We start from the raw sequence: 22457 nt of genomic DNA, 5'->3' as shown, positions 1-22457 counted from the left end.
TGCCAAAGACTACTCTGCATTGGCCCAGTTGTAAATGGGTACCAGGACATTTGGCCTGGGGAGTCAAGGGCAGCCACACGTGATGTTGGCACCATCAGTGTCTTGTGTGATGTTGGCTACAGAAACTGGTATGCCTTTACATTTTTAGGCATGTGGACTGCCTGGCTTGAGAGGACCCTTGATCTTGTTATAAACATTAAGTAACAAATCTTAGCAGCACCCTAAAGATATCAGTACATATTACAGATGGTGAAACTAAGACATAAAATGACTGGATAAGTCAAGGAATATTTCTGAAAGGCTTCTGAGTGACCTGCAAAACTATGTCCCATTTCCAAAGTGGCCTAAGCATTGGCAAATAGGACACATGCATCTAAGTAGTTTGGGCTTTTTAAAAAATGCTATCCAAGGACTTTATGAATTTTTTTCAAATAAATTATGCAGAGACTCCCTATGCCTGAAGAAGGGTGGCTGCACCCAAAAGCTTGCTAAGAACTTTTTTCCAACTACTCAGCTGATCTAATAAAAGATATCACATCTACTCAAAGAACCTTGCCTTCCTGTGTCCTTAGACCAACATGGTTACAACCAAAAACCCAGCAAATAAGCAACAAGGAATCCATTTTGATGTTGTGCTTTTGCTTTAAAATGGTGTACATTTATTTATTTGCTAAGACCCGTGGTTCAAGAAGTCGCTGGATATTAGTGGGATTCTTTTGTATCCAAGGCTTGTAATGTCAGTGTTCTCAGCACACTTAGGTTCATTACATACTGTGTATTTGATGCTGTAGATGTATCTGAACTCATATGGTCAGTATGCATTTATGTTTTGCCGAAAAGTGGCAAACTCTCCTTTTTTTAGGCTACTACTTTTTACATTTTTTGTTTTCATTTCTTTCAAAGAAAGTAAATGTTCCATCTTTTTATGTCAGCTTTTTTTGGTGTTTGAAATCTTTAAAATATTTTGCCAGGATTTAATGTATTTAGCTACAACTTCAGGAAAAATGCTAGTTAAGCTTTCATGTAGAAGTTTGCTTTGGAACATCTGGAAGGCTTTAGGGAAAAGGCAATGATGTGAAGTGTGAATTGTCAGCATGGGAGAACTTGCCTTAAAAAACGAAAGCTTTAATGCCTGAGAAAATGACAGCTTATCTGATTGCTCTCTAATCTTTTTTTTTCAGCACTGGCTGACAGAGCTAGAGATATTTGCTATGATCTTTGCAGCTGCCGTCCATGACTATGAACACACTGGAACCACCAACAACTTTCACATTCAGACACGGTGAGACTCTTGTGAAATTGTTGAAGCAGTGAGCTGTGTAGGGAGGAATGCTTGCAAAGAGCAGCCCAAGAGTAGATGGGAAAGAAGTGCCAAAGCTTTTGTCTTAATTTAGGAACAAGATTAACTTCCTTATGCTATATTTTATATTCTGTTGCTCAACCATTTACTACGGAATCCACAACTGTAATCTTATGTGCAGTGTCTCTCATTTTAAAGTGAGGTTGAATGAACAACTTCTTTTCCCTATAAAGAACCAAACATACTGATCTGTTTAAATTTGAAAATCCAAAGGCTTAGTCAAGTGAAAATGGATATTAATAAATCAAACCAGAAATGAACAGAAAATACAGGCTTTGCCAGTACCTTTCCCTGTATAATACCACACCTGCAGCAATAGAATGTATTTTATGATGCTGCAGTGACAAGTCATGATACCTGTTTTAAAAACACTGGGGAACACTGGAGCCATCAGTTAAATGGCCAATAATTTGATTGGACCAGGGCCATTTTGTAAGTAGACTATTTTTTTGCAATATGTACAGGGAGATTTTCAGATGCACAAAAGGCAGTTGGATGAGTAATGTCCATTGACTTTCAGCATTAGGTAGGTCTTTAACTACTATTTGTGACTTTGACAATATTCCCCTTTGTGAAAAAGGTCAGATATTCTCAGCAGTAAGTCTCTTGGTATCCATGGTTACACCATAAATTCTTTATATGAAATAACTGATTCATTTCTATTGCCATGCTCTCTTTATATAAAAGCACAGTTTTGTGTGAAGGGGCACTGGGAAGGGGGAGGGGACACAGGGAGGCGAGTATGTTTTGGGCATACTGAGAAGAGCCTCCTGCCTCTGTGCTAGCCACAATCCAGTCCTTGAACTCCCAACATGCAAGGGTTAAATAATTCTCACATTCTCCAAAGGGATCTAGGAGAGTTAGGGAAAGCTGGAAGTCTAATCTTTCCTCTGCAACATTGGCCATGAGAATTAGGACAGCATGTATGGAAGAAATACACAGCTCCCTCCAAATAGGTTACACGAGGAGCCACCCGGGACCGTACTCACCCAGTCCTCCCATTAAATGTCACTGAGCAGTTTTCAGATGCAGACCAACCCAAGCATTCAGACCAGAGATCAGCATTCTCAGATCCATCTATACTGTGGAGCTAAAAATAAAGCAGTTCAGTTAGGAAGCAGATCTGTTTGCATTTCTGGTCAGGTCAAACTACTTTAGAACCGGTGGAGTGTAAGTACACTTGTGTCTTGTTTAAGCTGATTGAATATTCAAAAATCTACTGGAGAGATGGACAGACAAACAAGATACTGCAAGGTAGGTGAGGGTGTAAATGTACTACCTGTTAACTATTCTGTTGTAACTGCCCATGCGTACACATTTACTTTTAATGAAACTGGAACATTATTTCACACTTCTTGGTACCAAGTTTAGGCACCTACACTGTTGCATAAATCTTGTAACTCCATAGTTGGAAAAAATAATACCTCCATACAAATTTAACCTGAGTTAGAACTGAGCAAAAAGCCTTGCGATTTCATCCAAAAATTCATATATGCTCTTTTAAGTCTTTAATGCAGAGCTTATGTGAGTCTTAAGCAATGAAGAGGATTTGAAATTAGGGTGGATTACTATCATCTGGCTTTTTTCCAGCTGGCCCAATCATACTGCATACAGTAGAACAGCAGCTGTAAAAAAGCATTGTTTGTCACATACAACATGGCCCAGAATATAAAACACATCTTGTTTTTGAAAGGCGGAATGAAAAAAAAGGTATTTCCTTGTAATAAGTTAATGAAAGCAGCAGCTAGGGAACTGAGCCTGCTTATTGTTCTGCTCCATGTGGTTTGCTGCAGATTTTATCTTCAGTTTTACCCAGAAAGTGGTAGAACCTGCTCTTACCCTCAGATATAATGCATGTTCCAATTTCCAGCAACTGGTTTTGGTGGGGAAAGGTGTATGTTGTGTTAGAAAATACGGTATATATTTCACAATAGTTAGTCAACATTTTATGCAATCAAGAATCTTAGTTTATGTAAAGAACCATATTTTTTCTATGTTCTTTTGAAATTTTAGGTCAGATTCAGCCATTCTGTACAATGACCGATCTGTGCTGGAAAACCACCACGTAAGTGCGGCTTATCGTCTTTTGCAAGATGATGAAGAGATGAACATTTTAGCTAATCTCTCAAAAGATGACTGGAGGTAAGAATATGCAGCAAGACCAAATGGAAAATTTGCAGTGAGAATGTTTGCTATTCCTGAGTTTTATGAATAATTATATGTATTTTTTATTTTAAGAAAACAGGGACTTAAAAGAAGTCTTATTTATTTGCCTTTTCACTTCTTGCTCCTTTATTCCTAGCATCATGAGCAGAAGGAGTGTGCAAAACAGGCCATATTAAATTCAGATTCTGATTTGGCCTGAATTGGGGACAGTGATTCTGTTCAGTGATTCGGATCACTGTCCCCAATTCAATACAGCCGAATATGAATCTGAAGATTCAGCCATAGCCACAACTTTAAATGTTTTTTGTAGATACCTCAAGGTACCAGATGCAGCTCATGAATGCTGCAATGCTGGGGCAGATGAAGCATCCCACAGGCGTGTGGGGGGGCTCCCGTGTGCTCAGTGGCAAACCCAGGAGTGGACTGGAAGCAGTTCTGGGTCCACTGGGAAACATGCTTGCCCCCCCACCCCACCTCCCTGGCTCAGCAGTTGGCCATGGGGAGACCCCAGGTGCCCCCCCAGATCCAGGAGGCACCAGTTGCTGAGCCAGGGAGGCATGGGGGGCCCCCCCCAGTGTGCACCACGGTGAACCTGGAAGTGGACCAGAAGTGTTTTTTGTCCACTTCTGGGTCTGCTCCCGAGTGCACTGGGGAGCCCCCCATGCTTCTGTGGGATGCTCCATCCACCCCACCATCACAGCATTCATGAGCTCCTTGGTACCTTGAGGTATGTAGAAAAAAACACTTAAATTCATGTATATGTCTGAATCTCTGAGTCTTTCTGAATCTCTCTGAATTGATTCAGAGGGTTCTGATTCAATTCAGAGAGATTAAAGGGTCTCCTGATTCAATTCAGATTTGGAGATTCAGCCACCAAATTGGACTGAATCACCACCGAATTGAATCAGTAACCAAAGCTTCTCGCAGCCCTAATGAGCGGTGGGTCAAGATTTATTATTTAGATTTTCTTATATTCTAATAGGCTTTCCTTGATATTCCTTTTCCCACGTATAGACATTAAAGAATATCAGGCTGGACTGATTTTTTACTGTACCTTACAGCACAGTAGATATAAACCGTGACCACTCTAAGGCCCCTTTACATTGCCATTGCATTAGATATGGAATTTAGTTTAAATGAGAACGAGGTCAAGCTGAATATAAAGTGGGGAAATTTACATACCAAGGATGCGGAAAAAAGCAAACTTGAAAATAGGGGTGTAGGTTGTGTTCTTTCAGGAGTATGCAAGTAGTTTAACTAAATTGTTTAATTCAGTTTAAATCTATTCTGGGTTGCTTAATATTTCTTTTCCTCATTAGGGCCTTATTTTGAAGCTGCCATATGTGAAACATCTGTGGAAAAGAGCCCCTTATTTAGATCCATGATAATGCCTATCCTTTCAGATATGACCTTTGATTTTAGAGGCCTCCATTTTTACAGTGCCCATTTGAAACACCTTGGGCCCATTTTGCAGAAGCACTAAGAGATCACAACTGCATCTAAACACAAGGGGAACTTACAGGAAAAAGAACTGGACATGAAGTATCTCAAGATACACAATAAAAGACCAGGGTCTTCTAGATCAGAAGTTATTTCTGAGATTTATGGTTTAAATTATTTTGCTTGAACCTGGCAACATTTGTCTTTATTTATGTGAATGTACCTGATAGTTTAAAGTGCTGACTGATGTGGGGGAACCCTCCCACCAGTGCTTTACTGGAAGAGGAATCGCGTCAGTTTGACCTGGCTCCCCAGCATCTGTATAACTCATGTGCTTCTGCAAGGCTTTTTGGTGCTTTTATCTAATAGCTGATTCAACCTTTTCCATAGCTGATTCAATCAGCTATTAGATAAAAGTGTCAAAAAGCTGCACTGAAGCATGCGAGCTATACAGATGCTGGGGAGTCAGGTCAAACTGATGCAATTTCTCTTCTGGGTGCATTCTGCATGTTTTTTTCCCCATGTCTGTAGGCACCCTTAAGGATCCCTTCACTGAAAGGCCCAATCTCTGGGTCTATAAAGGAGTCAGTCATGCACTTAAATGCCTTTTCTGAAGTGAGGTCATATTAAGACTTGAGATTTGTTGATAACAGGAAAAACTGAAGATAGCTGTATTTCCCAATTCTGTCAGTGCATGTGGAGTTTTTTAGTTTTACAGTTTTTTCAGTTTGTGCTTAATACTTCCTGTTTGGGAATGTGTGTTTAGTGCAGAGTTAGGGGTGGATTTTTCTGTCCATTTCACAGAACAGATTTCTTAGGGACTTTTATAGGGCAAGCATCTTGAAGAGCCTTCTTAAGAGAAGGGGGATTAGGGAGACAAGAGCTTAGCCGCCGATTTAATTTTGCTCACTTTTGCTCTTTCCCTTTAAGAATACATTTGTACACAACTCTGCTGCTTATTTAATATTTGAAAGGTGAGTGGGCTGCTTCATATGACAAATCCCAGTGGTACCAGTAATCAACAATTACATTATAAAGCTATAACAAAAACAGATCACACTGAACGAAGAGAGCAGATGAAAAACTGCACAAAGAACACATGCTTTCCAAGATACCTTGTGGATTTCTATTCTGTCATGGTGGCTAGGGACAGACATTACACATAAACTGGTTTAAGTGATCAGAAACTGGTTTAAACCTGTAACAGAACAGATGTTCAGTGCACATAAACCAGTCTGAAAATGGCTGAAACTGGTTTGAGATAAACCTGGTTGAATGTAGTATCAGACTTAACTGATTTGGCTCAAACAGGTTTATGCAATGTCTGCCCCAGACCCCTTGCTGGTTTAAGCTAAACTGTACCCCGCACCCACATCCCAGCATCTCTGGTCTGGGTGGGGCTCTGCTCCACAGCAGGGCTGGCCCCTCCCCTCTGCTTCCTGGCTGCGGCTTGGCAGAGGCTTGCAGGCACAGCAGTGTCTGCCTGGCTTTTCCATGCTAAGAAGGGATCATTGCCCCCCTCCCCTCTACCACACACCGACACCTCATTAGCTAGCAGACCACATGCTGGCTACAGTACTTGCTGTGGGAGATGACAAGCTGACAGGCTTTTTGGAGCTAATCAACAGGTAGCTTAATAGCCTTCTTTGGAAAAGCTGTTTGTTTTCCGCTTCCCCATCTTCACTGCCTACTAAGCAGGAATTGCCTCCCCCCCTGCCCTCTTGCCAAGAGGTGTCTGTGTATTTGTGTATTAGCTAGCAGACCACATGCTGGCTATGGTCCTTGCTGAATCAACAGGTAGAATCAACAGGTAGCTGGTAATGTCCCTCCCTTGTGTTCTTAATGGGATGATAAACACTGAGTTAGGGGATGATAAACACTGTTATCAATTCCCTGCTGGGCTAACCGGAGCATCCTGCTGGGGCCTATACATCCCCCTCCACCCACGGTCACTGTTGTGCAAGGGAATGGAGGGCTGTTCTTGCACTCCCCAGCTTCTAGCCTGAGCCACTGCAGGCATGTGCCTGCATATCTGGGACGTGTGTGGAGTTACAAACTGATTTAACCTAGTCAGGTTAGACTAACTTGAAAAGACTGAATCAATTCAGGCTCAGGCTTTTTGAATGTGTATCCCTAGCTGTGGGCTTTTGTTTTGTTTTATAATTGTCATCCAGTTTATTGAAATAGAGCATATTTAGCCCAATCCCTTACTGGAAAGGACAGGATTAAAAAGGCATTTAGAAAATCTTGAGCTCTTCAATTTTTGTCAGCATGTAGCCTGAGGAAGTAATATACTATGGAGGCTTTCACAGAATACTGTTAATGGACTTGGAGTCAGTGAAGTTGTTCAGAATACAATCTCTCATGTAATCCTGAGTACTTGTTCTTGTTATTTTTCTGCTTGTTGGTTAAAAATTTCAAATTTTCACATGTTCAGGTTGAAAAATTTTCAGCCCATGCTCTTCTTTTTCTTTGTTTTTCCCCCCAAAATAACAGGTACACATTTTAAAAATAATGATATTTTTTCTTGTCCAAATCTGATGTTTCTTTGTGTATGGTTTGTGCACCTAGATTTAATGAATGATGCTAAAATGACAACCTTTGAAAATGTCTTTGAGGCAACTTTCTTCTTTTCTTTATTCTTTTCCATAAGAATAAAAAAAATAATGTGATGCAGACCCATAGCTCTTGTTGTTTGATATGTCCCATAGTAAGTTTCTTCCACCCACACAATGTGCATACATTTCACAGAAATGGAATGGTCAAAACATTTTCCTGTAGGAAACAGTCCTGGTTTTGCCTCCTTGTGTATGGACTAGACAATCTCAAAATTGGTTTTCTACTGTACAATCTGTGATTGTATGAGTGTATAAATCTTTCATTCAGTAGGACATGTTGCTAAGTAAATATCAATATCTGGATAAATAAAACTATAAATATAATTATCCTTAAGTAATTGTCCTAGAGAGCATGATAAATATAATATTAGGTAGATAAATTTCAGGTGTCTTAAAGATTTTCTGTGAAAAAGAAAGCAGACCAGAGACCACTACAAACCATCAAGAGATCATAGCTAAAGTACAAATCTGTGATTAACTCTGGTATACTTTGTTACTCCAGGCTGTAATCAGTAGTAAAATTTGCATGACAGCATTTTGCTATTTGCTTACAGAAATGTTTAAGACACTTATTCTTTTGTCAAAATATCATAGCTTTAACTCAGCCTGAAGTTATACCACAATGTGTGTGTGGCCCCCTTCAGGTGGGAAATCCATTTGGAGATGTTGAAAGCACCCTCAGATGTGCTTCCTGAGCTATTCGGCACAGCCAGAAAAAATATACAGAGTGTATGGCCAGGCTATGCATGAAATGAACTGGTCTACATGTCCTTAAGATGGCGTCCATTGGTGGGGTTCCCAAAGAGACTGATTTCCAAGTTAAAACTACAATTCTTCAGAAGGAGCCATCTGAGAAACCAGTGAAGCGGGCACTACCTCCTTTCTCTCTGGAACATGCAGCCCCTGGCAGCCCTGGGGAATTGTAGTGGCCTTTTCAAATTTGCACCTGCCTGGGCTAGCAGAGATGTAGCAATATCTTTGAGCATTGGAAGAATAAATTAGAATTCATAGTTCTTTTGAAAGACTCCTAAGGAAGCATAATCATTTCAAAAAAATAAAAATGGCCTGTTTCTTGTTAAATAATTGCAATGCTTAGTTTTATGTAGCATTTTCATCTGTAGATCACCAGCACTTTCCAAAAGAAGAATCAATATCTACATTCCACAGAGAGAGGAACTGAAACTCAGAAATTAAAAATGAAGTACAAGGTCACACAGCAGGGCAGTGTCAGAGGAGGGAGCTAAGTTGTTGAGGCCCAAGCCAGCATTCACTACAACCAGTGCTTCACAGAAGCACTATTCCTAAATGAAGTGGTATTTCCAGTCAAAATAATGCAAAATGTTGGTTTTTTGCTTTCAGTGAACAAATATTACTATATCTATATGAAATCTATGTATTTCTGTAGAAATAAAGAGATATAAATATTACTCTATAAGTACTTGAGGCCAGCCCCAAAAGGTACTTAGGTGCCTAAGCCCCTGTTGATTTAAGAACTAAACTGAATCAATGAGGCTGCCTATAAATATGCTGCTTCCCATTCTCATCATAACGCATCAGAGCAGACTCAATTAATCTGCATTCTAATTAGAATGCTCTAGTGTGGTCTCACCATTATGTGTATAAGCCCCACACATTTAAAACGACCACTGCGGTGTTTTATCCAAACCTTGTCAAATGAGGTTTAGATAAATTATTCCATGGCCATTTTTAAACCCATGGGGGCTTAATATACACATCATGGTGAGAAGTTTTAATTAGAGTGGCTCTCTGGGAACTGCTCTAATTAAACACCCACTTCCCCACCCCCAAGCATGTGTATAGGCAGCCTGAGAGTTTAAGTGCCAAAACAGGAGTTATTTTCCTAAATCTCTTTTTGTATCCTCCCTAAAATCACTGCCCTAAAATCAACATAGTATTTGAGTACCTCATAGTTTTTATTTTATCAACCTCCCATCACCAGTGTGAGTTAGGGAAATATGTAACAAAGGCACAGGAAGGTGGTAAAATTGTCCAAAAGGACATGGGAAGTCAGAGAGAATAGAGAACTGAAATAGGGAATTGAAATCCCTGGCTGGTGCCCTACATACTGAACCATTCTTCCTCTAATGTGATGGACTAATTTGGTGGCTGAAGTGAATTCTTACATTATGACACCTGGATCTAAGGTGAGGGAAGGTAGAAAAGCAAATGTGATAGTTCTGAGGGTTTTGAGGATGCACATGCTCGAAAAATCAACATTGTTGTATAAAGCAATTTCATCCTGATCCTTCCTGAGTATAAATAATAATTTGTATTAATGATTCAGGAATATTTGGAAGTAGTATCCAGCAAATGTAGATGATATGAGATACCTGAATAAATATACAAAATGATTTTTTTAAAGTAAAAATGCAGCAAGGCTGGGGTATTAGGAATTAGGATTCTCAAGATTAGGAATTTCAATCCAAAATCCTGATACAGAGTGGATTGGAGATTAACGCTAGCAGGATCCAAGCTTTTCCATCTTTTTTTGGAAATACAGAGCAAATCCTGTATCTGTCTGAAACATTTATGATAGTGAATTACTTTATGAGAACTTTGAACACAAGACTAGCAAGCCTACAGAAATCACCTTGTTTTTCTAACTAATCTGTTTTAAAACTGCTTTCAGACAGTAAATTTATATACAGTTGTGTTTCAAAATGGACTTGCTCCATATGCAGTATTTAAATAATCCACTTGTTTCCTTCTAAGAAACCATCTGTAGCAGAAATCAATTCTAAAATTCTGTGTTGAATTGAAAAGAGGGAATCCTAATGGGCTATTCAGAAACCTCTGGGATTTCTTTAGTAAAAGTTAATAACCTGACTAAATTTTTTGTCTCTCTATGCTTTATATTTATGGCAACACAACCTCCCCTACCCTTCTCTTGCACCCCAAGAGAAAGATAAGGTAAAGGGCTCAGTGATGGACATGGTGCAGAGCAGAAATATCATAGATGATTTGCAGATGTACAGCAAAAGACATAAAAGTGTTTCTTACATGTTTGCTTTTCTCTCTCCTCTGTTCTCTTGGCTGGATGTCTACTCAACAGGGAATTCAGGGCTTTGGTGGTTGAGATGGTGTTGGCCACTGATATGTCCTGTCACTTCCAGCAAATCAAAGCCATGAAGAATGCTTTGCAGCAGCCAGAAGGGTAAGTCACTTGATGATACTGGGCGTTTGTAGACAACACTTTAAAGCGGATTTAAAGTGGGCTATATGCCTTTTGCACTGCTTTAATGGCATTGCTGTTTGCACATTCGATGGTGTATTGCACGTTAATTCCAGCCCCTGTAGTGCATTTGGGAGCATAAAGTGCCTTAAATGACTTTGGGATGCAGCAAATGAGTATGGGGTGCTGCAAAGTAAAACACCTCCAAGGAGTTTTAGTTTCCTACACTATAGCTGTGGAGCCAAGCACGGGGCTCTGTGCAGCTCAGGGGCTGTGCAGGCAGACCATGCAGGCAGCCTGGGAAGGCTAGCTCCACAGTAGGGTAAAAAAAAAAAAAAGCAGCAAGCCTGATCTTTTTTTTTTTCCTCCCTGGAGTCTGCCTGCCTGAGCTGTGTGGAGGCCCGGTGCCTCTCACCACACCTGCAGTGTCCCCTGGGACTGCCCAAGCTGGGTGCCTGTGGGCAGGTGCCGCCTAAGGGCAGAACCACCGCTGCTATGGAGGGAAGCACTGGTTCCCCACCCCCTCCCCTGCAGCTCAGGGACCATTCTACCTGCCAACAGCTCGCTCTCCCCTCTCTGCTGGTGGAGAGGCAGGTAAGGATTGGGTTCCAACACAGATGTACATGACATGGGGGTTTACTTCACCCTACATTGAAGCGGTGTTTTTAAAAAACTGCTGCTTCAATTTAGGGAGAATTAAACCCCCATGTTATGTGCAAATGCCCACTGTTCAGTGAAGGGAAGGGCTGCATTTCGGTTGGTATTTTGTCATTGTATTAAATTGCAAAAGCATCTCTTTGGAAGATCCAGCTCTCTTTGATGTTCATGTGTCTTTATGTTTTTGATTTTCTAATTAATTCCTATGTGAGCACACAGACACAAGCATATACAAACACACGCACTTTATATTCTGAAGGATTAAAGTGTGTGCATATGACAGCATTGGCATAAAGCTGTCATATGTACCAAAAGTCCTTTGGAATAAAAACATTCATTCATGTTCTTTTAGGCCCCTGACATTTACAATAGGATTAACAGGACACATGTTCAATCAATGAATGGCATGATAAAAGCGGGGATAAACCACATACTACAGAAAGGACATGTCTAAACTTAATGTTCATTGACCTAATGTGCATTAAGGCAATTCAGGGGCATGTCTACTGCGCATTAATGTAGGTGTGTGGATCATAAAGTGCATTAATGTGGGTGTACAGACTGACTTGGGACTACAGTTGGTGCCAAGTCATTGGAACCAACCCAATGCACTGTATTAATGTGCATTAGTTCATCTACATGTTCACTAATGTGACTTAGGTATTTGCGCATAAATTTGATACCTGATTTATGCAGGTATCAAAGTTAGGCTTGAATAGCCTAAGATCACAATTTTTAAGGTTTATTAAGGGTGTACATGTATAGATGCCTGCCCTTAATGCTCCTTAAATTGGGCTAATGTGCATTAAATGCACATGTATAGACATTGCCAAAATATGTGTAGTAACTTTGTGGCAGGCTCTTTTCGTGCCTTTAATTGAATGTGTGGCCAGTGTCCAGCCCCTGAAGCACACAAGAGCCTTTCAAGACTTCCCTGTGCACCAGAGGTTGGGAAGTCCCTCAGCTGATTGGGGCTCTCAGCTGGAGCATACACTGTATGTTCTGTGGCTGGGAGCTCTGGTCAGCTCATAGGGCTTCTTCAGCTGGGACCCCTAGTCAAAGGATCAGGGCTCCCAGCCAGGGGAATGTACTATGCACTTCCCTGGCTGTGAGCTCCAGTCCTCTGACCAGGGCTCCCGGGGTATGCATGGTGCCCTCCCCAAGCTGAGAGCCAAACTTGCTACTTGCTGGTGCAGGGGGAGCCTGGACTGAGGCTTTCCCTGTACTGGCAGCATGGCACAATGGGATCTGGGTCCAGAACCAACCATCATACCCCCTGCCATGCATGGCAAGAATGTTAGGATCCTGCATCAGATCCCATTGTGGCTTTCCTTTAATGTGGCAGGGACCTCAATAACAACTGAATACAGAGGGTTTATGTGATCCAGGTACAATGCAAGACCTCCAAGAGCCTGGTTATGGCATCAGGCCCCAGACTTTGGGAGCATGGTTGCCTCATCACCCTTTTGTAGATGGTAGCATGTGTCTTCAGCATAGGGGATGACCTCTGTAATCAGAGAGAATACAAAACAGTAGGGGTGTGCAAAACAGGCCATATTTGATTCGGATTCAGATTTGGCCTGAATAGGGGACAGTGATTGAATTAGTTGATTTGGGTCACTGTCCCTGATTTGATTCAGCTGAATCTGATTTTGAAGATTCAGTGGTGATTTGGAGAATCAGTGATTCAGCCATAGACACAGCTTTAAATGTTTTTTCTACAGACTTCGAGGTACCAGGCGTGGCTTGTGAACATTGATATGGTGGGGCAGATGGAGCGTCCCACAGGAGTGAAGGGGGGCTCACTGCATGCTTGGCAACGGACCCGGAAGTGGACTGGAAGTGCTTCTGGTCCACTTCTGGGTCCACCGCCAAGCACGCTGGGGGGCCCCCTGCACTCCTGTGGGGTGCTTCATTTGCCCCACCATCTCAGCATTCACGAGCTGCCTGGTACCTTGAGGTATGTAGAAAAAACATTTAAAGCTTGTCTATGTCCAAATCTTCAAAACTCTCTGAATTGATTTGGAGGGTTCTGATTTGATTTGGAGAGATTAAAGGGTCTCCTGATTTGATTTGGATTCAGAGATTCAGCCGCCGAATTGGGCCAAATCTACACCGCATCGAATCAGCGACCGAAGCTTCGCATAGCCCTACAGAACAGGCTTGGAGATGCAGCGATTTGAGGAGAGAGTATTTCTTTCAGGAGTAATTTGGAACTTGAAGCATCTTCTCCATTTCTACTCTCCCCACATCCTGTCTTATCCACTTGACACCTCTAGCCTCAAAAGTCTGAACCCTGCCTATTCATCTTGCTGGCAAGAAGGGCTGGGCAAACTTCTTAGATCCTACCAAAAGTGTACCGATTCAGGCAAGAATGAAACTAGCAGTTGCCTCCTCCCAGGAGCTGACAGCAAGGGGCACTGAGAAGTTGGGTTTAACATTTGAGTTTGCTTGGTAATGCAAAATATTATTTTCTAGTCTCTGGGCTTAGCCCTTCCTGGCATGGTTTTAAGTAAATTTCAGCCCTTTGTGTTCTGTAATTCCAGAAGCAATGTTTTAGAGTTAAACTTCTCGTCTCTTACCAGTTTTATGCCAGGAACACATCTGGCTTAAATGGAGTCAAATCGGTGCCATGTCCTTTTTAGCAAGTTAGCAATCTAATACAACCTAAAATTGTTAGTCTTTTCTTGTGTTGCACAAAATATCTCAGCCCAAATCAAGAATACTCTAAACATTCTGACTTGCTTGTTTAAACGCACACAAAATCCTGCAAAGAAAATCACCAAGGCTAATGCTCCCAGTTTCCCTTTGCACTTTTTTAATGACTCCATTACCACAGGAATGGTTTATGTCACAGAAGTTAGATGATTAATCTTTCATAGTTGTCAGGTTTTATAAACACACAAATCAATCTAAAAAGTATCCCAGCCAAAAGTTATAATGGCCTCATTTCCTTGTTTTGCCTAGATTTTTATCTTTCTCTTTTTATGCTGGTGCAGACAATTAACTTGTTCAGTCATTTGGGTTTTCAGAATCGACAAGCCGAAAGCCTTATCACTGTTGTTACATACAGCAGACATCAGTCATCCCGCCAAGGCCTGGGACCTCCATCATCGCTGGACCATGTCCTTGCTAGAGGAGTTTTTCAGACAGGTAACTTGGGGAACTAACCACATTCCTTTCGAGTTCTGCAGACAGAGAATGAGTGAAGTAAGCAGAGTTGCAAGAAAAAAAGGAAGTGTATGAATGCTGCGCAAGTTGGCATCCTTTTTCCCCCCCACCTTCTAAAACAGTGATTCTCAACCAGGGTACCATGGCACTCTGGTGTTGCTGTGAGAGCCCTTTAAAGGACATGTGGGATGCTGTACAATATTAGCACTCTTAGGCATGCAAACACCTACAAATAATTCATAAGATAAACCAGGGATTTCAAATAGAAATCCATAGTGTCAAAAATATTCTGACCTATTGTGGTCTTTTTCAGTTCTTTAAAATAGAAGAAGTGCTCTATTATTTTTTCATAGTCAAGAAGCCAGCCTTCCTGGTCAGCTGGGAGCTTAAAATATGTAAAGTGCATAATCACATTAATTATGAATTTGATATCAATATTTAACTTTTAAATATGAATGTAATTTTATTGTGAATTTAACATGTTATTTTTGTTGACAAGTATGTTAGACTACCTATCTTGTTTTTGATTATTCATGGAGGGAAAGACCTTGAGATATTTTTGCCACAGAGGAGGAAGGGGTGGGGCAGTAGGCACTCTTCTCAGACTACATAGAAGAAAGTATTGGTAGTTACAGGGATATGGATAACATGAAAATCTCTGGTCTGGTCCTGGGCCTTGGAAATTAGTTTAACTCTCCCCACTGCATATACATATACACACAACAGCCTATTTATACAGGATTTCAACCAAATTAATTGCCAAGTATTTCTGAACTGACAGAATCATGTAGGTCTTCCTACCTCAATACATCCATTCTGTAGACGTGAAAGGATGTTTTTGAAATGCAGATTTTGTAGCATATAGCTTAGCAGGTTTAGTGCATATTTCTTAAAAGCAGAAACTCTTTGTACAGAGCTCATGTAGTTTACTAATGTTTTTTTAGTGAACCATGAAGGAACTACCAAATGAGCTTGAAGAAGCCAACTAACTTTCTGAACACAGTGAAAGATTTGATTAGAGGCTGCTGCTAGCAGGGCTTAGGCCACCCTAATTTAGTTTATGACAAGACAAAAGAGACAAAGGTGGTTATCATATATCTTTGATTATAGATTAACTTTATAAAAGTTGACCCCACGTTTTCAGATTCAGTTTTCGGAAGAACACCATTTCTCTGAATGTAAGTTAATAGCTCCAGGTAACCTTGAACTTCTGCTGCCCTCACACAATTCCACAGGAGAACCAGTTAACCAAAGAAAGGACCCAAAGGTTTAAAGATACTAAAATAAAGCTGCACTAAATATTTTTGCTTTGGTATTTTTATGGCACACACAAAAGTTCTGCAAGGACAAAAGTCAAGACTGTCTTGACTATAGGTTGACTCTGCATATAAGTCATAAAGAGCTTTTATGGTTATTTTGGAAGAAAGATAGACTTGTAATCAGGACAGTGCAGTGTTTTAGAACTGAAATTGGAGTACAGATCTGCTTTGAGTAGTGGAAAAATAGATTGGTGTGTGTTACTCAGAAGCACTTGCAAATTTGGGACTCAAGTCTATTCTTCAGTAAGTAGCTGTAACTCCCTTTATTACAATAAAAGAAAAGTGTTATTTATTATTGCAACCAAAGAGTCCAGTCAGGATTGCAGCCCCATTTTTTTTTACGCTGTGCAAACCCACAAGGCAAATACCCAGGACTTCTTACGACTTCAGTAGATATCTCTAATTTGAAGTTAGTGTTTAGAATATACCAGTCACAACTATATGGAAGAAGGCCACCACATTCAGCAAAGTTACAGTAGGGTGCTGGCTTACAACATTGATTTTAGATCATGTTAATCAAGTAATTTACCTTTGAGTGGAAAACAGGGAGTGTAGCAGCTGCATATTATCCCATGTGAATTATTGCGTTCTCTGTGTGCTGTAGTCTGGTAGTCTGTCTTAGGGAGACTGAAATAAATAAAAGGGCAGTTTGAGCATGTACATTATGAATGCACACAATGAAAAGAATTAGCAGAGATGGGCTTTAAACATTTGATTGCCTGCTTCATTTTGTATTGACCAACAAGGGCATGAAATTCTGAGACCTGGAAAACCTATTTAGAGTCTTTGATTTTGTGCATTTTAGCTACACAATGTTATACCGGGGGGGAGGTAGGGGGGAGAGGAGGGAAGGATCTGTAACTGGTCAGATCTGCTTTGTGCATTTCTATTCCAAAAGTATAAAATGACAAATAGAAAGCAAAACCTGAAGGATAAGCCTTGACATTGACATTTTCCCTTAGTGGATTTGCACTAAAAATTGAATTCCATTAGTTCCTGCAGTGTAGAGTGCTTCCAGGTTTTCAAGATACTTTTAGCTAAATACCTTATAGACACAGAGAGTGCTTTATAAAGATGTGACTATAGTTTGATTCACACCTGGATATTAGGATTAAAACTTTGATAGCTTCAATATCTGGGTGATTCATGAGTTTAAAATAGTTTCGGGTTTTATTGAGAAAATAATGAGGAGTGCTCGCAGCAAGGTAAGTTATTATTTTGTTAGGCAAATCTTTCCATATTCTAATCTGCTCTCAATTTTGTTTCTCCAGGGTGATAAAGAAGCAGAACTAGGGCTTCCTTTCTCACCACTGTGTGATCGCAAATCTACTATGGTTCCTCAGTCTCAAATAGGTACGTCCTTCTGATGCACTTAACTTAGGAGACCAGCTACTTAAAGGGGACAAACAAACAAACAAAAAACCCAATCAAATGGAAAACCTGTTCCTTCCCAAGGGAGTGAGCTCATTTTGGTCTCTCATCACTTTGAACTAGTATATAGAGAGGAAATAAACATTCAGTGAAGTTATTTTCTCTGGATGAACGATTCTAGACTGAACAGCTATTAAATCTAATCAATTTATGAGCGTGCTACTAAATGGTAACTGACTTAACTCTAATGTTACTGCAGGACCAACCACTATGCACAGCTACAGCGGCTAATCCTTGATATCCTAATCGGCATACAAGAAACTTGTACTGCTAAGGCTTCTTTCCTGATTTATAGGTTTTGTATTTATAACATTTTTCTTATTTAATTTATTCTCCATGTATCCAAGTCATTAGAATCTGATTTCCCCTTTCCAGGACAAGCAGCACTTCAAATCCTTCATTTATCCCATCCAATGTCCCTTGCCCCCATACCCCACACCCTGAATAGCAGAGGAGGAGGAGGTCTCCACCAACAACAAATTATGCTTCCTTCTTCAGTCCTGAAGTTTGAAATTTGAATGGAGCTTGGGGAAAACTTTCAGGGTGGTAGTGATAAAAGAGGCCTGAGCTTGCTGAGCGACATGGAAGTGAGAGGGAGAGACAATAAACCTGGAATTGCAGAGGTGCAGGGGAGAAGTGAGAATTTACTTGGAAGGGAGGTGGGAGTGAACATACCTGAACATGTGGGAGTGTGTTGGGAGGGCTTATCTGGAAAATGGAAGAGGGCGAGAGAGAGAGATAAAGAGAAAGAGGCAGGGGACATGGAAAAGAGAAGGGGCTAGTGGTTTGAATGGTACCGTGGGAGAAGCAATAAAAAGAAAAATCTTAACCCCTCCCCCCCCCAAAAAAAAAAAAAAAGGGAGAAAGATCAAATCAGTAAAGGCAACAGCTTTAAAGACAGGGAAAGGCAGAGGCGGGGGTTAAAGGGAAAGCATATTTTTAACATGAATGAAAAAATGTGAAAGGTTGAAATTTCACAGCTGTCTCCCCATCTGTAAAAGGACAAACAAAAAACTAGATCCAAAAATCCCTGCACTTTGGAGATGTTCAGATCCATATCCATGGCTCAGAGCCGCCTCTCGTACAGATGTTTTGTTGCATTGTCTTTCAGGCAAGCACATAAAGCCATTTTTTAACTATTGTCACCTCAATTTTCCCTAAGCCTTGAAGTTTGGATAGTTCAGTTAAGAACATGAAATGAACAGGCTGTTCTCCAAACCCAGCCCAGATTTCTAACCTTCAAATGTTCACCCCTTACTAACCCATAGTCTATAAGTGCTAAACCACCCTGCCTTCTGCTTGACTTGAGAATAGCATGGCTAATGACATCTCTAAAACTAACTCAGAGATGCATAAGCTTTTGTAAGCAGGCATTCAATTCATCAGATGCTGAGAAGGGATATGTGGTTTTACTGTTGAGAATAGATCCCTGTGTAGGGGCAGCATGCTACTACTGAGGACAATACGGTTCTGTAGACACATTAGGACTTATGGATAGCCAGTAGAAGGACCAGGTAGGAGGTGGGAATCGTGGGAAGATATGCAGCTCAATTAAAACTCTTATGGGTGTACACGGCTCTGAAAGAGGGCACAGCATAGCCAAAACTCTGCTGGTTTGTGCATGGAGCCCTTGGCACACCCTTTTTCAGATAACCTTTTTTCTGCAGAGGCATTAGCAGAGAGCAGAGGCCACATTCCCTGAAGGGATTCCCACATTTCCAATTCCTGTAAGAGAAAGGGCTTTGCTTATTCCTTCTTTTACGTTCCTTTGAACTAGTAGGTCAGAATTCGTCCCCAGCTAAAGCAACCCTTGTGACCGTGTCCTCTGTGCAAATCATTGCAAAATTAATGATGAATTAAACTGTTACCAACACAATTACAGCTCATGAAAAGGCATTCAATCAATACGCAGAGACAGATTTATTTAGTTCTGTGCTATTTATCCTCATATTTAATTTGTGCAGTTTACTACATCCCATTGACATTAATAGGCACATTCTTTCTATAAATCTTGTGCTGTAACATTATCAAGTTTTCATTTCCCAGTCGGCTGCACACACTGGCAGTGGCTTAATGTCTTTATATAATGTCTTCTTTATTAAATAAAAAAACTCTTACATTTCTCCAATATGTGTAGAGGCAAGAGTCCTTGCAAAGTCCAAGGCTAGATTTTCAGAGAAATATTCTGTTCCTATTCATTTGCTCATCTGATTTATAGCTTTAACAAATAGTTCCGCTGAATGGTAATTACTGCACTTCTTTGTAGAAGTAAGTACCTCATGAATTCCAAATTGTGCTATTATCTACAGCAGGCAGCCATCGCTTTCAACAAATAAAAGGAATTCATCATTTGTGAAATAAATTTCTGTTCTAGGGACATAGCTCTGAAATGTTGTCCCAGTGGCTCAGTTTGTTTGCAGTATCAGGTAAGACTCAACCAAATCACTCCTAAAGGTGTTTTGTTCCTATATGAAAGGTCACTGTGGATGCAACAAACACAGCAGATGAGCATTTTTGTTGGTGAAATGTTTTGAGAAAGGCAGAGTGAAGACTTCACAGGATGTAATTTTTCTATGGTAATGAGGCAATTTAACAGCAAAGATTTCCTCAAAAGAAAGACAAAGTCTCTTGTCTGTCACTTCGTTCTGTAAAGAAAATGCTTGGAAGTAAACCAGTCAGAGGGGATTCACATCTGAAAGCCAGTCCTCTGAGCACAGTGAGGGAGCCCAGCAAATTGCAAAGAACATCTAACCAAGATTGTGGCGTCTCAGCTGAAATACAAAAAGGTTTTAAAGCTTCTCCTTCTGTCTGAGGCTGTAGGAGGCTTGTTTGATTGGAGATTGGCCTTTGTTGTCATCACTGTCTCTTGCAGTTGATTAATGTAGTGACATCCTCTTATTTTTGTCCTTTGGCTCACAGGAAAAGAAATTATGGCTTCAGAACATATTGGATAAAAGCCAATGATCAAATGATTCTGCTTCTGTGCAGCAGGCTTTGGAGAAATTGTTCTCTGACTAGCAATTTCCTGGGTGCTCTTTTTGACATGAAGTGAAAATACTCTCTTGGGCCATGTACAGATATTAATCACACTTTTCCTGGTCTAAGTGATTAGAAAATGGTCTACACCCATAACAGAACAGAAATTCAGTACATACAAGCTGGTCTAAAAATGGCATAACCTGGTCTAAGTTAAACCTGGATCAAGGTGCACTCAGACTTAATTGAATTAGATTAGACCGGTGGATCTGGTATAAATACCAGCTCCCTTATTGATTCTAGTTAGTCCACTGTCCACCAGCATGCCAGGCTCCTGTATGGACCCCTCTCATAAGGAGTGGCACTAGCACTTGCCCTGCTCTCAGTTGTTCCATCTGAGCGCCCAGTGTGCTCTACCCCCAAGCTGTCATAGAGCCAAGTCAGAACAGATGCTTTCCACAGTCCTGCCTCCTACGTCTGGCCAGCTGTCAGCCACAGGCAGGCAGCAGGAATGGGGAAGGGTGGCATCTATTTTCCCATGCATGAACCCCAGTACCTGGGCACTTGTGTCCTTGAGCCATGTTCCTGTGCTCCGTCATGAAGCTTCGCACGATGTACATGTGCACCTGACACAGAGCCCAGGAGAGCCCCTGTGCTCAGGTGCAGGCCTATAGAGCCCTACCAGGTTGCCAGGCACAGGTGAGCATGCCTCCTCCCGCTGCTGCATCATCTATCAGCCACAGGCAGGCAGTGGGAGGACAGGTACTTGCCTGAGCCCAGCCGCCTGGTCAGGCTCCATGGGCTGTGCCTGAGCATGGGGGTTTCCTGGGCTTTGTGTCAGGACTGTGTGTACATTGTGGGGTCCTTCATGATGGGGTGCAGGGGCATGGCTTAGAGATATGGATGCCCAGGTGCTGGGGCTCATACACAGAAAAACTGATGCCTTCCTTCCCATTCCTGCTGCTTGTCTGTGGCTGACAGATATCAGTGGCTCATAGATGATGCAGTAGGGGGTTGCTTTCCCTTTATGGTTGCCTGTGCCCAGCAGCCAGTCAGGGGTGGTCCAGGGACTTGGCAGTCTCCAGCAGCTTGGGGAGCCCATGGGGCATGCTGGGCGGCATGCAGGAATGCACATGAGTGCTTGCAGCCTGCATACCCCCTCACCAAAGGATGAATGTGTATTCTGTTTGCTACCAATCTAAACTACGCTTACAGAAAACTGTGTAACATAGATGGATTCTGGCTCAGGCTTTTTGAATCTCTGTACCTAGCCTAGGGGCCTGGCCCACAATCCCTCATCTCAGAGTGTAAGGATGAGGATTAAAATGATGAGGTCGAAGTCATTTACTTGGACTTTAGGAAGGCCTTTGATTTGGTGTCCCATGAGGCTCTCAAGGTAAAATTAGGGGACTATGGGCTCAACAATTCAATGGTCAAATGGGTGGGAAACTGGCTGTAGGGTCGAACGCAGAGAATATTAATAGATGGACCTGTGTTGACCTGGCGAACAGTAGCCAGTGGGGTCCCCCAGCGTTCTGTACTTGGACTGGTGCTTTTCAACAGCTTCATCAATGGTCTGGATGTGGGGCTGAAAAGCGTGCTAGCAAAGTTCGCTGATGAGACTAAGCTGTGGGGAAGTGCGGCCGTGCCTGGGTGTAGGCTGATGATCTAGGCAGACCTAGACAGATTAGTTACATGGGAGGACCAGAACCAAATGCTATTCAACACTGAGAATTGTAAAGTGCTCCATCTGAGGAGAAAAAGTCCGCAACAAACCTACAGGCTTGGTGGTGCTACGCTAACTAGCACCATGTTTGAAAGGGACCTGGGGGTCATAATTGACTATAAAATGAATATGAGCCACCAATGTGATGCTACAGTTAGCAGAGCAAACAATACACTGGCATGCATCAAGCAATGCATCTCAAGCAAAATCAAGGAAGTTATTCTCCCACTCTACTTGGCATTGGTGAGGCCACAGCTGGAGTACTGCGTCCAGTTCTGGATGTCACAATTCAAGAGGGATGTGGAGAGTCCAGAGAAGAGCCAATCATATGATTAGAAGCCTGAAGAGCAAACCAGATGAGGAAAGACTGATAGATATGGGATTGTTCAGCCTAGAAAAG

General features: G+C 41.5%; 1 protein-coding gene across 7 annotated transcripts in view; it reads left to right on the top strand.

Moving 5' to 3' along the window:
• The window catches only part of PDE1C (phosphodiesterase 1C), a 479499-nt gene that overhangs the window by 394431 nt on the left and 62611 nt on the right, over positions 1-22457 (top strand). For all 7 annotated transcript variants that reach the window (XM_019538223.1, XM_019538225.1, XM_019538224.1 and 4 more), the window contains 5 exons: positions 1182-1282; positions 3374-3502; positions 10658-10759; positions 14467-14587; positions 17196-17277. In XM_019538223.1, coding sequence (XP_019393768.1) covers positions 1182-1282; positions 3374-3502; positions 10658-10759; positions 14467-14587; positions 17196-17277 — 535 coding nt within the window. The remainder of the gene's footprint in view (positions 1-1181; positions 1283-3373; positions 3503-10657; positions 10760-14466; positions 14588-17195; positions 17278-22457) is intronic.

Source organism: Crocodylus porosus, unplaced genomic scaffold (assembly GCF_001723895.1).
Source record: "Crocodylus porosus isolate Cpor-Errol unplaced genomic scaffold, CroPor_comp1, whole genome shotgun sequence".
Lineage (NCBI taxonomy): Eukaryota > Metazoa > Chordata > Crocodylia > Crocodylidae > Crocodylus > Crocodylus porosus.
Note: the sequence above shows the minus strand (reverse complement) of the source record. Positions and strands in the feature narration are given on the sequence as shown.